The 12,754-nt window shown below is 36.5% G+C and overlaps 1 protein-coding gene across 1 annotated transcript in view; it reads right to left on the reverse strand.

Moving 5' to 3' along the window:
• The window catches only part of VWDE (von Willebrand factor D and EGF domains), a 34,725-nt gene that overhangs the window by 19,587 nt on the left and 2,384 nt on the right, over nt 1–12,754 (reverse strand). The window contains exons 2-9 of the mRNA XM_062495279.1: nt 10,301–10,485; nt 8,798–9,029; nt 6,824–6,889; nt 5,819–6,078; nt 4,356–4,445; nt 3,123–3,267; nt 2,239–2,453; nt 1,847–1,920 (exon numbers count right to left, since the gene is read on the reverse strand). Coding sequence (XP_062351263.1) covers nt 1,847–1,920; nt 2,239–2,453; nt 3,123–3,267; nt 4,356–4,445; nt 5,819–6,078; nt 6,824–6,889; nt 8,798–9,029; nt 10,301–10,485 — 1,267 coding nt within the window. The remainder of the gene's footprint in view (nt 1–1,846; nt 1,921–2,238; nt 2,454–3,122; nt 3,268–4,355; nt 4,446–5,818; nt 6,079–6,823; nt 6,890–8,797; nt 9,030–10,300; nt 10,486–12,754) is intronic.

The following is a 12,754-nucleotide window of genomic DNA, read 5'->3' on the forward strand; positions in this document are numbered from 1 at the left end:
CAGCAACTTAATTTTCAAGCAGATTTCTAATATTTGGTGAACGTTGATACTGAAACTCATTTTCCCAAGTCAGAAAAAACAATACAGCCCACAGAGCAAAACACAGCTTTAACCTGAGCAAATGCCATCATATCCTTCCTCTGAGCAGTTCTAAATTTAAAATAAAATGTTAAAAATCTTCTTTTTGCAGCAGAAAAGAAGGATCATGAGTGGAATATATGTAGACAATGGCTGTAAATGGAAACATAAAGCTAATGCTGTTCTTTTATTTCAACAGTGCATATGAAGGGTGCTTCTCAACCTCTGTGTTTCTACAATGGTACACCTATGCAGCAAGAGCAATAAGATGCATAGCAGTGTGCATGTGGGGGCAGCTGCTGAAAACTACATAAGTACCCTTAACAAAATGATTTAGAAAGTCGCATCCTTTTAAAAAGGTCTGCTTTATCAAGATAGGGATGGGGAGTGCTTATTCCCAATGATCATTTAAGATGAAAACCATAAATAGCAACTTGCTTTTTTTCCTTAGGGTTAGCCATCTGTCGCCTGAAGCAAGGCTAAATAAAATAGCCAATTTAATGATTCTGCAGCAAGAAAAAAAAAATAGGAAAAAAAACAGAAAGAAACCCCCCAAACTTTTGCTGTAAGTTTAATAGCCTCTTGGCTATAAATGGCATTTGACAGTTGATTGTAGACTGTCAATTTGCTTTGTGTATAATGGGCCAGCATACAAACTACAGATGGCTGCACTACTGGGACTGCATCGGATTGTCCATAATTCAGTAGGCAATTTGTTTTTTCAGTCTGTAAAATAAAGTACCAACATAATTTATCTTTAAAAAGAAAGCTCTTTCTCTGCAGCATCATGCTTCCAGACAGATCACATTGCAGTAAAACAATGCTTCATAAGAAAGCTTGATCACAATGCATCCATGGTGACAATGCCCAGTTAAGGCATCCCTAAAACTTCCACTGAAGGAGAAACTGCAAGATCAGGATAAGCCCATTGACTTTATTAGTAGTAGTCAAAATTTTATCAGAGAACCAATTACAACTTTTATTTCCCCTTCTGTTATCATGTGTGGGCTGAACATCCTTTTTTGGAGGTAACATATCCTCTTCTCACACTGCCACTTGAAATGTGCTTCTGCTGAACAAAGAGTATAAAACTCCCAGGTGTGGAGCTTGTGTTTATTCAGACATCCTTTTGTAAGAAATACCTTGTAAGAAAGAAGCACAGCAAGACCAGCTGTGGCTAAGAAATATGTTTTCACCTGAAAATCCATTTTGGACAGTGGTGTGCAAGTGACAGTAGTAAATAAGTTGCTTTCAATGCCACTAATAAAAACAGCAAAATGCAACACAGACAGCAGACAGCTTCTTATAATTTGATCCTTACAAAGCCCACTGAAAGAGGGAAACTATGCTTTTGTTTGGAAATACCTTTGCCTTAAAAGTTTTGTTTACTCAATCATTTTATCTTGGGTCATATTTAATATATGAATGTTTCTATTTTTTGGTAGTCAACAAACTCCACAGCTACCATTCCTCCTGCCCATTTGCTTTGTTCTCTTGCCACAACCACAAAACTTGCCTTTAAAAATGCAAATATTACATACCTCATCATGACTGGCAAGCTTTTACCAACTAAAGAATATTTTTCCTTATTGTCAAAAAAAATTGTAAAACACTCAGTGCAATTACAAAAAACTACAGATTATTTGTATCACCAGCAGCGTTTAGAATAAATATAGAAATAATTAAAGAAATAAAACACACCCCCCAAAACCCACCCAAAAAATCTCCCAACACACTTAAGAGCAGCAAGAGTAGCAAGCCTAATTACCTTCCATCAAAAGTAATTATATGAGGGTCAGTAAATGAGTAGCAGTAGGCAGTGGGTAGATCCTTAACTGTAATCTTCAAAACAAAGAAAAAAATTGTAAAACATGTCAGGTTAGGAAACAAATGCACTCATATACATTATTTAACTTCTTATAGTAGTTTACATTCTAATAAGTATATTATATTATACTTTTAATCAGTCTTAGTAGTTACTTCACTATTAAAATGGAAAAAAAAATCAAATGAAAGAATTTAAAAAAAAAATAAAGCAACTAAAATCAACCACTTATAAATCTTGGTGTGAATCAGCAAGTCACAACTGAAATAAAGGCTTCACTAACACCAGCCACACTTTCTGGACAGTTTACAGATCTTAACATGAAGATTTTCAACCTGTGTGCTTTCTGGAACATAGCCATTCCACAGAAAATTCTCACTGGATATAGGTTCAACTGTAATTCTGGTAATCCTGTCTCCATCCTGCATGAAATCTGTCACAGCAGTGAAATAAATTACAGCTTGACCACAGAGTCCATTATTGCAGGATTTCTGGAGAAGATCCACATGACAAGAAGAAAGAGCCAAGTTCAGACCTAACTGCTCTTTACCTGTTTTAAAGAAAATACATCATTAGTGACTTCCTCCTATAAATAAGACACATTCTCCATACTACTGTTAATATAGATACCAACTCATCTACAAACACTTTCATAAATTATAATATTACGCATTTTTCTTGGGTTTAGTTTGGTCATGCAAAAAACTTCCTCTCTATCTCTTATACACACCCTAGACAATGTTTTTGCATTCCCAGTTTGACAGACAAATGCAAATCATGATAGGCTTGATAATGGGGGGAAAAAAATGGTTGTCTGCATAGGCAAAGCTCCTTCTGGTTCACAGGATTTGTGCTTGAGAAAATATTACAGAAGATGGCTAAGAGTAATAAATTATGACTTTGTGACTGCAAATATAATACTTACAATGTAACAGGTAAACAAAATTACCTAATTATAAACTTTGCAAGTATTACAGTATTCTGTCTATTCAAGTTAAAGAATGTGGTTCTGATACCAATGACTACCAAAACACCTGCAAACTTCAACAAGTAATTCTTTCATATTTTCAGTAGCATCATACAGACACTGAATACTTTAACATTTCAGAAAGTATTTTACAGTGTAAACTTCTCTGAAGAAAGAAACCAGTACAGTATTTCTAAAAATACATAATATAATTAAATATACAAAATGTAACAAAATCAGGGTAATACTTACCTTCATCAACACTGTTTAATATTAGTGAGATTTTGCAGTCACTTTTTAGCTGGCTAAATTCAGGACAAGGAATAGGAACGCTACTTTCTATTGTCAGTCTATATTCCTTCCCATCTTCTGATATATCATATGTTTCTGGATGTATCTAGCACAGAAGAAATTGTATTTTAAATGGAATCTTTGTGAGTAAACTATAGCACTGCTTCCTAATCAGCTAGAAGTGCTTATTTACATGGGCTGAGGACCAGCAGCATGAGGAGAAAATGCAGACACAGCAGCCATAGTCTTGAAGAGGTGGGTAAAAGGGCAAGGATAAGGAAGAGGGGGAAAAAAAAGGGTTAGCTAGAAAGGAGGGAGTTAGCTAACCACAATTTCACCACAAAAATAAGTAACCCCTTGGAAACTAAGATACAAACAGCTTTGTGTACTGTCTGGGTGGGAGGAAGGAAGAAGGGAGGGAAGAAATTGTTACCTACAGGTAACAATTCCAAAAGAATTTGGAAGCACCTTATTTCTCTTGGGATTCCTCTCTGCAAGCTTACACCAAAATCATAATAAAAACTCAATCAGAGATCAGTAACAGGGACCTACAGCTGAGCTTCGTGGGCTGGGTGGAGTCCTGAACACAGCCACACAGGTAAACTATGACAACACACTGCCTCTTTGCAGGCTACACTGCAGAACTGCACTTCCATGAGAGAAATCTGGACCCCAATCCTATAGAAACAGGCTCAGGCTAAGTCAGCAGGACTATACCAAATATGTAATTAATGAAATGCAGTCCATCTTTCTGGGACTGGAGTCCCATTTTTGGCCAGCAAATGGGTCCCTATAGTTCTATCCACAGTAGGAACTAAAACTAGTTTGGTGGCTGCCTCTGACCAAGCAGCACAGCACACACATCACAGCTACCCTTCTTCAAGCCCAGACCAGGCTGGCTCATGGCTGTGCCCTCAAACTTTATGAGCATGGCACCAGTCAGCTCCAGCTGCTGGAAACCAAGGCCTGCACTGTGTGTGCAAGGAGCCAGTACAGCCTTCCTGCACCTTGAGTACCAGGGGAGCACACAAACCACTGCGACTCTCTCCCTTTTGGACAAATTTAAGTCCACCTCAGCTGACAACAGGCTCTCTTTATTCACAGTTTGTGCATTTTAAGTGCTTTCTAGTCAGAGGACTGACTGCTGTAGCAATACTCCAAAATTCCTACTACATTATATTTTTACAAAATTACCTTAATTCCAGCAAAAAAATCCTTGCTCTCAACTGAAGAGCTTTGTATATGTGGCTTCTCCATGAAAAAAGAAGAACTGCTACAGTAGACCTGTAGGGTAAAACCAGAACAACAGAATACATTTTTGGTATGAAGTGGTCACATGAAGACAAATCTTGGCCACTGTAGTCAGTTCAATGATTCATCGTGGCCACTCTTCTGGTGGCATCAGAAGGTACCAGTTGCCAGTGGTAACTGGTAAATATAGCTAAAGAAGAAAAGAGAAACCGACTGAGCATCCAAGGACCTCTTCCTGGCATATGCTACCAGTTGTGCAGAGACTTCTTCAATGGCTGTATAAAAATCATATTTAATGAATACTTAAAAAATATTTTCTGGAGCATTTCTGCAACCAATGATATCCATGAAAATGTACTTTACACTTGTTTACATGTTATTTACTACTTTTTTCCATTTCATAGTTTTTGCCTTTTAACTTTGTTTAGTGGCCATCAGATCTTAGATTGTGTTTTTCCTGTTGTTATAGACTTGGATAATTTTTTTCAAGATTAGGAATTCAGCGTGATTTCCCTCCACTGAACCAGTTTCATGCTACTAGGCACTGTGGTTTTGTTTTGGTTTGGTATTTGTTTTGGCATTGGCTTTGATTTTGCTGTGTCTGTTTTAAGATGTGTTGACCACACATGCAGCATTGCCAATCCTGAAAAAAAAATGTGACTCATAGCAGCAGGAGATAGCTTGTGATTGTGTCTCTCCTTTTGACTGCCACCAAACCAACACCACCAGGCAAGTCTTCAAGAAGTCCCCAAATAATTTTTGGGGAGTAACAATTTCTATTGCTGTCCATAAGCCAACCATAAGCCTGGCTTTGGCTTGAACACGCATATGCAGACCAACCATGGGTTTTTGTTTTCCATTTTCTCCAGGAAAAATTAACCTGTATTTTGATATGTATGGGTAAAAGATGTATTGATTTTCCAATGCTTAGGCTTCTCAGAGTTACATTGAGAGCCTAAGTCTTCATTCTGATACAGTGGAACATAAGGCATGACACTGCTTTTGATGGCAGGGATTAAAGCATAAATCCTAGATGCAAAACCAGTAAGCAGCAGTTCATCCAGAGAAAAAAATACATATCTAATGAATCAAAACCACAGCTTTTCATAACCTGTGTCTCTTCCATCCTCTTAATGAGATGCACTTGCATCCAAAAGTCCTCTTAACTGACATTATTTTAATAAAAATTTACCTCCTGGAGGCACACTGCACTGTATTGAGACAACCCATCTCAAAACCTCAGAGGCAGTGGTAGTTATATTTCTGTGATATTTACACACTCATATGGGCAGTAGGATTCTGCCAAGAAAAATGATACAGCAAGGTGCTGGACCTCTCTCTCTGTTAGTGCCTATTGAGCCATATCTACAAATACACAAAGAAATCATAATAATGCTTTAACATACTGTGTCTCCAAGTCTGACGTTTATGCCATCTAGTTCTAGAAGTGAGAAGGTATGAACTGCTGTTTCACGTGTAAGTTCTTCTTTGACACCTTCAGGAGAAAGTCTTGACCAAGTTACAATGAATCCAACAGAGCTATTTGCAAAAGGAATGCCAAAGGTACACCTTAGGTAGATGCTGCCTTTAATCATCTCTGCTACAACCTCAGGAACAGATGGAAGTGGTGGTGACACAGATGGAGATGATGTAGGAGCCAGGTTACCTAGTCAAACAGAAGCGTGGTCTGTGCTTTTTATTCTGTGCAAAATCAGTATTGGACACAATGACACTGACATATATTTTGCCAATTAATACATTAATAATATTTACTTTTTTACATATGGAAATAGTACATAATTTCTCAGGATAATCAAAGAAAAATGTGTATCTTCCTTCTAATAATTATTAAATGGAGAAAAAACTCTTTATGAGCTTTTGATTATATTCTAGACAATAGGAGGTGCTAAAGGGGGGAAAAAAACAATCCAAATAAACCTAAACCAAAACCATAAGCAAGATAATAAAATGCAATAAATTACTTTACCAGGCAGAAGACGACAACATGCAAAGGCATGTGCCTTACGGAAGAATAATTCCACTTCTTATCAAGAAAGTGGGGAAAAGAAAAAGAAAAAAGGAAAAAGGCTCTTCAGAAAAGAACAGAATAACCAATAAATGATTTGTAGATTCCACTTATATTGTATTCCTGAAGAATTAAAGTAACCTGTTATTCAGCATCATTACAGATACTTTCTGACATTTTGACAATTACTCAAAATATTCTGAGAAAGAACTTTTGTAATTCAAGTTTGTCTGAAATTACCTCCAAACTGCTCATTCTGCAACAAACCAAGCAATACTGTTGATAACATGAACACATTTTTATTCAAGTCAGAATATCACTAAATGTTGACATTATTGGGTCACAGATGCACAGAAAACCTTGAAAGTCAAAACAAAATACTCACTGCTACAGACGCCTTCAATTTCCATTCCCTCAGGATCACAGCTCTGTGGCCTTGCATCTGAAACAACTATAAAGGGTTGTTACACTGTATATTGACATACATACAGAGTAAAAGCACCAGTGCTCTTACATTATAGACCAAATGTCACAAGACACTAATCGAAGTGCAAATTTTCAGAATAGAAGCAATCTTGTAATCTGATCCATTTACAGCTATGACAACAGTGAGCACAATATCTTGTGCCAGAAATCATCTAGGAGTATGGGTACAGAACATTCTACCATCTCTACAACTTTTACTGCTGATGTGCTCTTATACATGTTGCTAGTGAATAAAAAGGAATTGCACTATTTTCTTGAATATATATTTTGCCTCTCCAAATTCACATCTGAACACTTATTCTTTAACTGTAACCCTGGACAGCAAAATTCAGTGCAGACCTGCTTTGAAAAAAAATCACCTTTCCTACAGAAGCCTAAGAAAAAGCACTTGTGCACTGCTATTGTTTTGTATTTTGAATGCTATAGAAAAGTAAGTGGAACTTAACTTAAACATGAAAATGCCAGTTAGTCACTACTCAAACTACATCAGAAGGGAAGCAGCAACACTGGAAATCCCATCCACCAAAAAGAATGAAGAACAGACTTTGCTGTTCCATGCTTCACTGGTATAATGTTTGAAAACCTTAGCATGTAGAGGACAGATTAAAAATTGGCATCAGGTATTTACAGCTGTCAAGTGTTAAAGAGAAAACACAGCACATGTGGTAACCTAGATACAAAAAGCAGTACAACAGTACAATGTATTTCACATGACAACATCTTAAATATGTGCATTTAAACTCAAAATGTGCTTCAGATTCACAGTATTTAGGAGAAGCAAATAAGAGTTATGCTTTTTTGCCTTCTTTGTTTTGAGGTAGTAAAAGTTTGCTAGCTGGCTTTCTAGCTGTGGTTTTATATCTTCTTTCCTCATCATGTACCAGGATCCAAAGTAAATGCAAGTCCTTTTGTGCAGGAATTCTTCACTGTTGCAGGCACATGCTTGCTGAACCCTTGGAGAATGTCTTAACTACTGAATCTAAAGGTATAATGATGGGCCAGTAAGCCCACTGATAGATTTGCTGCTAAGCTTTTGAAAGTAGTCAGTAACAGAAACTATGATTCCAAGCAAGACAGCATATCATGCATGAAAATACTTCTAGCATTTTCATAATGGTGTGTTATATGAGCTAATAAGAATTTCCTACAACACTAATTTGTCACTGTTTCACAGTATTTATAACTGTAAGGATTTAACCCTAGCTTGCTTATCTGAAAAATCTGTCATGAGTAATGAAATAGTGAAGTTTAAGCTGCAAACACCAATATAGTTTTGCAGCACAAGCACCCAAGACAATAGGAGACATTGCAAAAGGTCTCCTTTCTCATAGTACTACTAAAATGCATATCAGTAGAGCATTTCTGTGCTGAATTTTCTTCTAGCAGCAACACGTATATGCCCCAGAAAGATGGTAAGAATTACAACAGCAAAAATATTCCAAACAGTGCTAAATAATAATTGATATAAACACAGTTTGCTCAAGGTCTTGAGACAAAATTTATTCTGATACATAATTCTATGCATGTTCAGTAATTTGGACAGTCTGAGTGCCATGAATTACACTGAATTTTGACTTCTAGAAGTGTCTTATAACCCCACCCCATTATATGGAAAATTTCAATTCTTAAGTTTCTGGTCTTTGAAAATTAGTCACATGCTACATGTATGTTAAAGAGGGGCAAAGAGAACCCACCTCACCATTTCAGACCATTTCTTCTATCATATCAATATTAAAATTAAGGATTGCAAGAAATTTTAGCAGAACTATTTCCTGACATTTCCACTTCACCAAATATCAGACAGATAAAGAGCAGAAAAACACTTACTTATAAACACACACACTTAGCTGAGTTAGAGCATGCATTTTCTCACCTTCTGCACAATACCCCATGCATCCTTGGGTGGGCTGCAGTAAGTAAACAAAGAAATCTCCGCAGTTCCTCACCCTGACAGGTATTCGGAAAAGACAGCAGTCTTTTGAAGTGCTGAAGAAAAACTGCCATGTAGCACAAGCTGTTAACTGCTTGATCTCACCAGGTCGAGGCATGGACTCTGACTCCCTCAGAGACAACCAGACAGGGGCTTGAGTGCCACAGTGATTCATCTTCAGCACCAGAGAAAAACATCAGGAAATGGTTAATGCTACATCAAACTGTTGTTGTGCTTTAATGAGAGGTACACATGCAATTAATTTCTCGAATGAGTTTTTAGCAAAGTTCAGCCAGTATAACAGAGGGATTGCTGACTTTCCTCCTCAAGGTTGAATACCAATGCACACCAAAGAGACTTAAATCCTTTATTGAACCTAGTGTATTTGTGTTTGTTTCTAAAGGCAGGCTATAATTTAGTGCCTGAAGAACTTAACTGGAAGCCACATCTGAGTGTTTTGCTCACAGGTGTGCTATGGTTTAGTGAGCTACTTTGCACAGTTAACCTCCAGTGACTGTGGATGCTATCAGAGCACAGCAAAAGCAGTGTAAAGCAGAAGTACACTTAGTATCAACTAAAGGTGTTAAAGCTGTCACCTCTTATCTTCGCTTTGCCATCAAATGAAGGCCCAACTAACCTCCTGGATTTCTTCCAAGAGATGCGGGCAGTTGATGCATTAGTATATTTGAGTTGTTTTGTACTCATTTATAAGCACTTAGTTGATGGGATTTTAGCTTATTTTTTTAAGAGACTGTGACAAGGAAATTTCAATTCATTAGAAAAATCAAGGCTACAATATTCTCACGACATTTTTAGGCTTTTTAAGGAAGGAAGTGTTTTTAAAAGGGGAAACTAAAAAGATGTATCTCCTTAGGATATAACAGAGTTCCAAAATAAAGCTACAAATAAGCTCTGAAATAAAGAGCTAGATATCTGAATATTAAATATTTCAAGTAATTCTTGAGTCTTTGGAGGCTGGCAGATGACGAGGCAACTAATATTCAATTAATTCTGTTAGTTTTAATCACTTCAAGACTAATCTCTTTTCTGTGACATGATGACTTTAAAAGCTCAACAATTATTGGGTTCATGTGGCTGGAAGCCTTTATACTGCTCTCACATAGCCTTCCTTCACACTGACCATCACACAGTTCCAGCTTTACATGACAGCCCTCCTATGCTGCCACTGAGAAAATTTCTTTAGCACTGAGTGGAAATTACAGTTTTTGAGTGCTCTAAGAGGGATTTATCATCCTCTGTTATTGCCCATTCAGTGTGAAATTCACAACGCTTAAGACTTAATTTTCCAGTTAACACATTCTAATATAATCAAGTATTTAGAGAAGATAGGAACTTTGTGTTGTTCCACATCAGTCCCCATTATCACACTGAAAAATTCTTCACCAAAACATCTATTTCTCAGAACGAAATTATTTATAGCAATACCTCCACGCACTTGGTTGGCATCTCAGCAGGCTTATCAAAAAGCATGAAGCGATACCATCCTGGTGTTAGGGAATGGTCACAGATTAAATCCTGAATAGCTGATTGCTGGAGGTGGGATGAATCAAAATCCACACTTCTGTAAGGGCTCTGCAGGATCTGATGTCCACCAGGAGAGCATTCAAGAACTGTGGAGCAAGAGAATTTAGAGTACCAAGATGGAATTCCTAACAAGTATTTTAGAAAAGTTGTTAAGCATTTCTAAAGGAAAATAAGGATATGTTGCAATATCATGAAAGAATATATTGAAGTCTAACAACTTGGCATGTTAGCACTCCGAAATTTAATGGAATTCATTATGCCATAACTTTCCTTCTTTTAATGGACAATAAATGCAGTAATAACCACATAGACATTTGCCCTGGATGCAAAACCAGTGGGAAGGAATACATTTATACATTGTACCTGGATTTTGATTTTTCTAGTTCTACTGATATTTATGAAACCGGAATACAAACAGGGTGTTTGTCAGATACACAAGAATATAAAAAAAACTTACCTCAGGAGGAGTAAGGTTTATCCAAAGGTCTTTCAAAAGAGATTACCACTTTACAGAACTCCTCAGCATGAAATTAATAATTCCCTCAAATGGATGAGAGATAGTTGGATAGTTGCATGCAGCTTGCATATATACGTGCAGAACATAGCAAAAGTGTGTATTAAAATGGGTAGATACTTGATTACATGTTTTAAGTCAATTTGCATGAATGACATACTAAATTATTAAAAAGAAAATACAACTGCCAAACATATTTTTGACATCTAAGTGATCTTGTGGCCTCAAAAAGTCTCTCAGATTTTCTGATAGATAAAACAAAGGATCAGAATCTGAAGAAGTCTTTATAACAGGTTTTTTGTTGTTGTTGTTGTTTTGTGGGGGTTTTTTGTTGTTTTGTTTGTTTGTTTTTTGTTTTGTTTATTTTTTTTTTGTAATGCAAACTCTTTTAGAAATAAAGCAGAATGACAGAACTTCTGATCTGTCAGGTAAGTTGACTTCTGTCGAAGACAGTGACAACAAAAGTTCTGGCTAATGGCATATTTACATGCAGCATACTTAATTGTTCTTGTTCAGAAATGTGCTTGGGAAGTGAAAGAATGGGAAAATAAAATAGGGGAACGTTTATATGTAAGTGACATTAAAAGCATACTTATCTATTTATCTTGCTTTTAAAATGCAAATTGTGAACAGAATTTTGGGTTATACTGAATGATACAGTGAATCTTAATTTTTACCTTCATTATGTGACTATTGAATTTAAAGATGCAACTATAAGCAAAGCTGTCTAATGTTACATTTTGAATATGAATGCTCTGATCTCCAGCTTTTGATCCCAGGTTTGTCTGTACTTGTCACGTATTTTGCATGGTACAATTGTGTCACTGATTAGAAACATTTTGGGTTATTAATATGAGAGTTTATTATTTTTGCATTTTTCATGTCATTCTAGATAACCAAAATTATAAAACAGTTTCAAAATCAGGTAATTCCTCACCTTTAATGGAGAAGATGCCCTAGTGAGGGAACAGACTTTATCTTTTTCAGCACAGTATGAGAATCCTACAGTCTTTCAAAGACTGAAGATTTAATCTGATGCAACTTTAGGCTACCCAGGCAGGTAACAATAGCTTTATCTTCTATCCTCTAAGGGCAGCTGGAAGTCAGTGTGATTGACTGTGCCACCACTGTGTTTCTGAGTTTCTTGTAGTAGCCTGTAGGCTATTCCTGTCCATACAATTTGACCTTACAGGGAACTTACCCTTCACTGGAATTTAGAGAAAAGCCCTTGAAGAACCACAGGTCAGTCATGTGTGTTATCAAAATGTTTTCCAAGCAAGCTACAGCACATGCAGTTTACGAACCATGATGAAAGTTTCTTCCTGTCCTCTATTTCTTAGTGGAATTCTCCCTTTCATACAGCACCCTCATTAGTTTTCTTTCCTGTAACTGAATCACTCCTGAAACAATTAATATCTCTTACCTTCTCCATTAATAAATCAGGCTAGACATGAGACAAGTCTTTATTTTCATTTCCTCCACAGTTTAATTAGATCATCATTTGATAGATCTTTAAAACAGATGACTGTAGTCACTTGTAATAGGGTTATAAATCCTACTAAAGATCAAATTATAAGTTTCTTATTATTATGCATATAACTTTAAAATGCCATCCAGCTCTTTATGAATCCAGTGTAGCTCTTGTTCCTTTCTATAATTTTCCATACTTATTGTTTGGAAATCTTACATTGTGTAACACTGGTTGATTAATTTTTTTTCTTTTTTCTCTTTCATTCTGCAAAACAACTGAAAATCACTATCATCAATAGCACATACAAAACCAACTTTTTAACACACCTGAGTGTAACTGAAGTGCTGTCTAACCTCAGCAAGAGCAGAAA

This window comes from Cinclus cinclus, chromosome 1, assembly GCF_963662255.1.
Source record: "Cinclus cinclus chromosome 1, bCinCin1.1, whole genome shotgun sequence".
In the NCBI taxonomy this organism is placed as follows: Eukaryota; Metazoa; Chordata; class Aves; order Passeriformes; family Cinclidae; genus Cinclus; species Cinclus cinclus.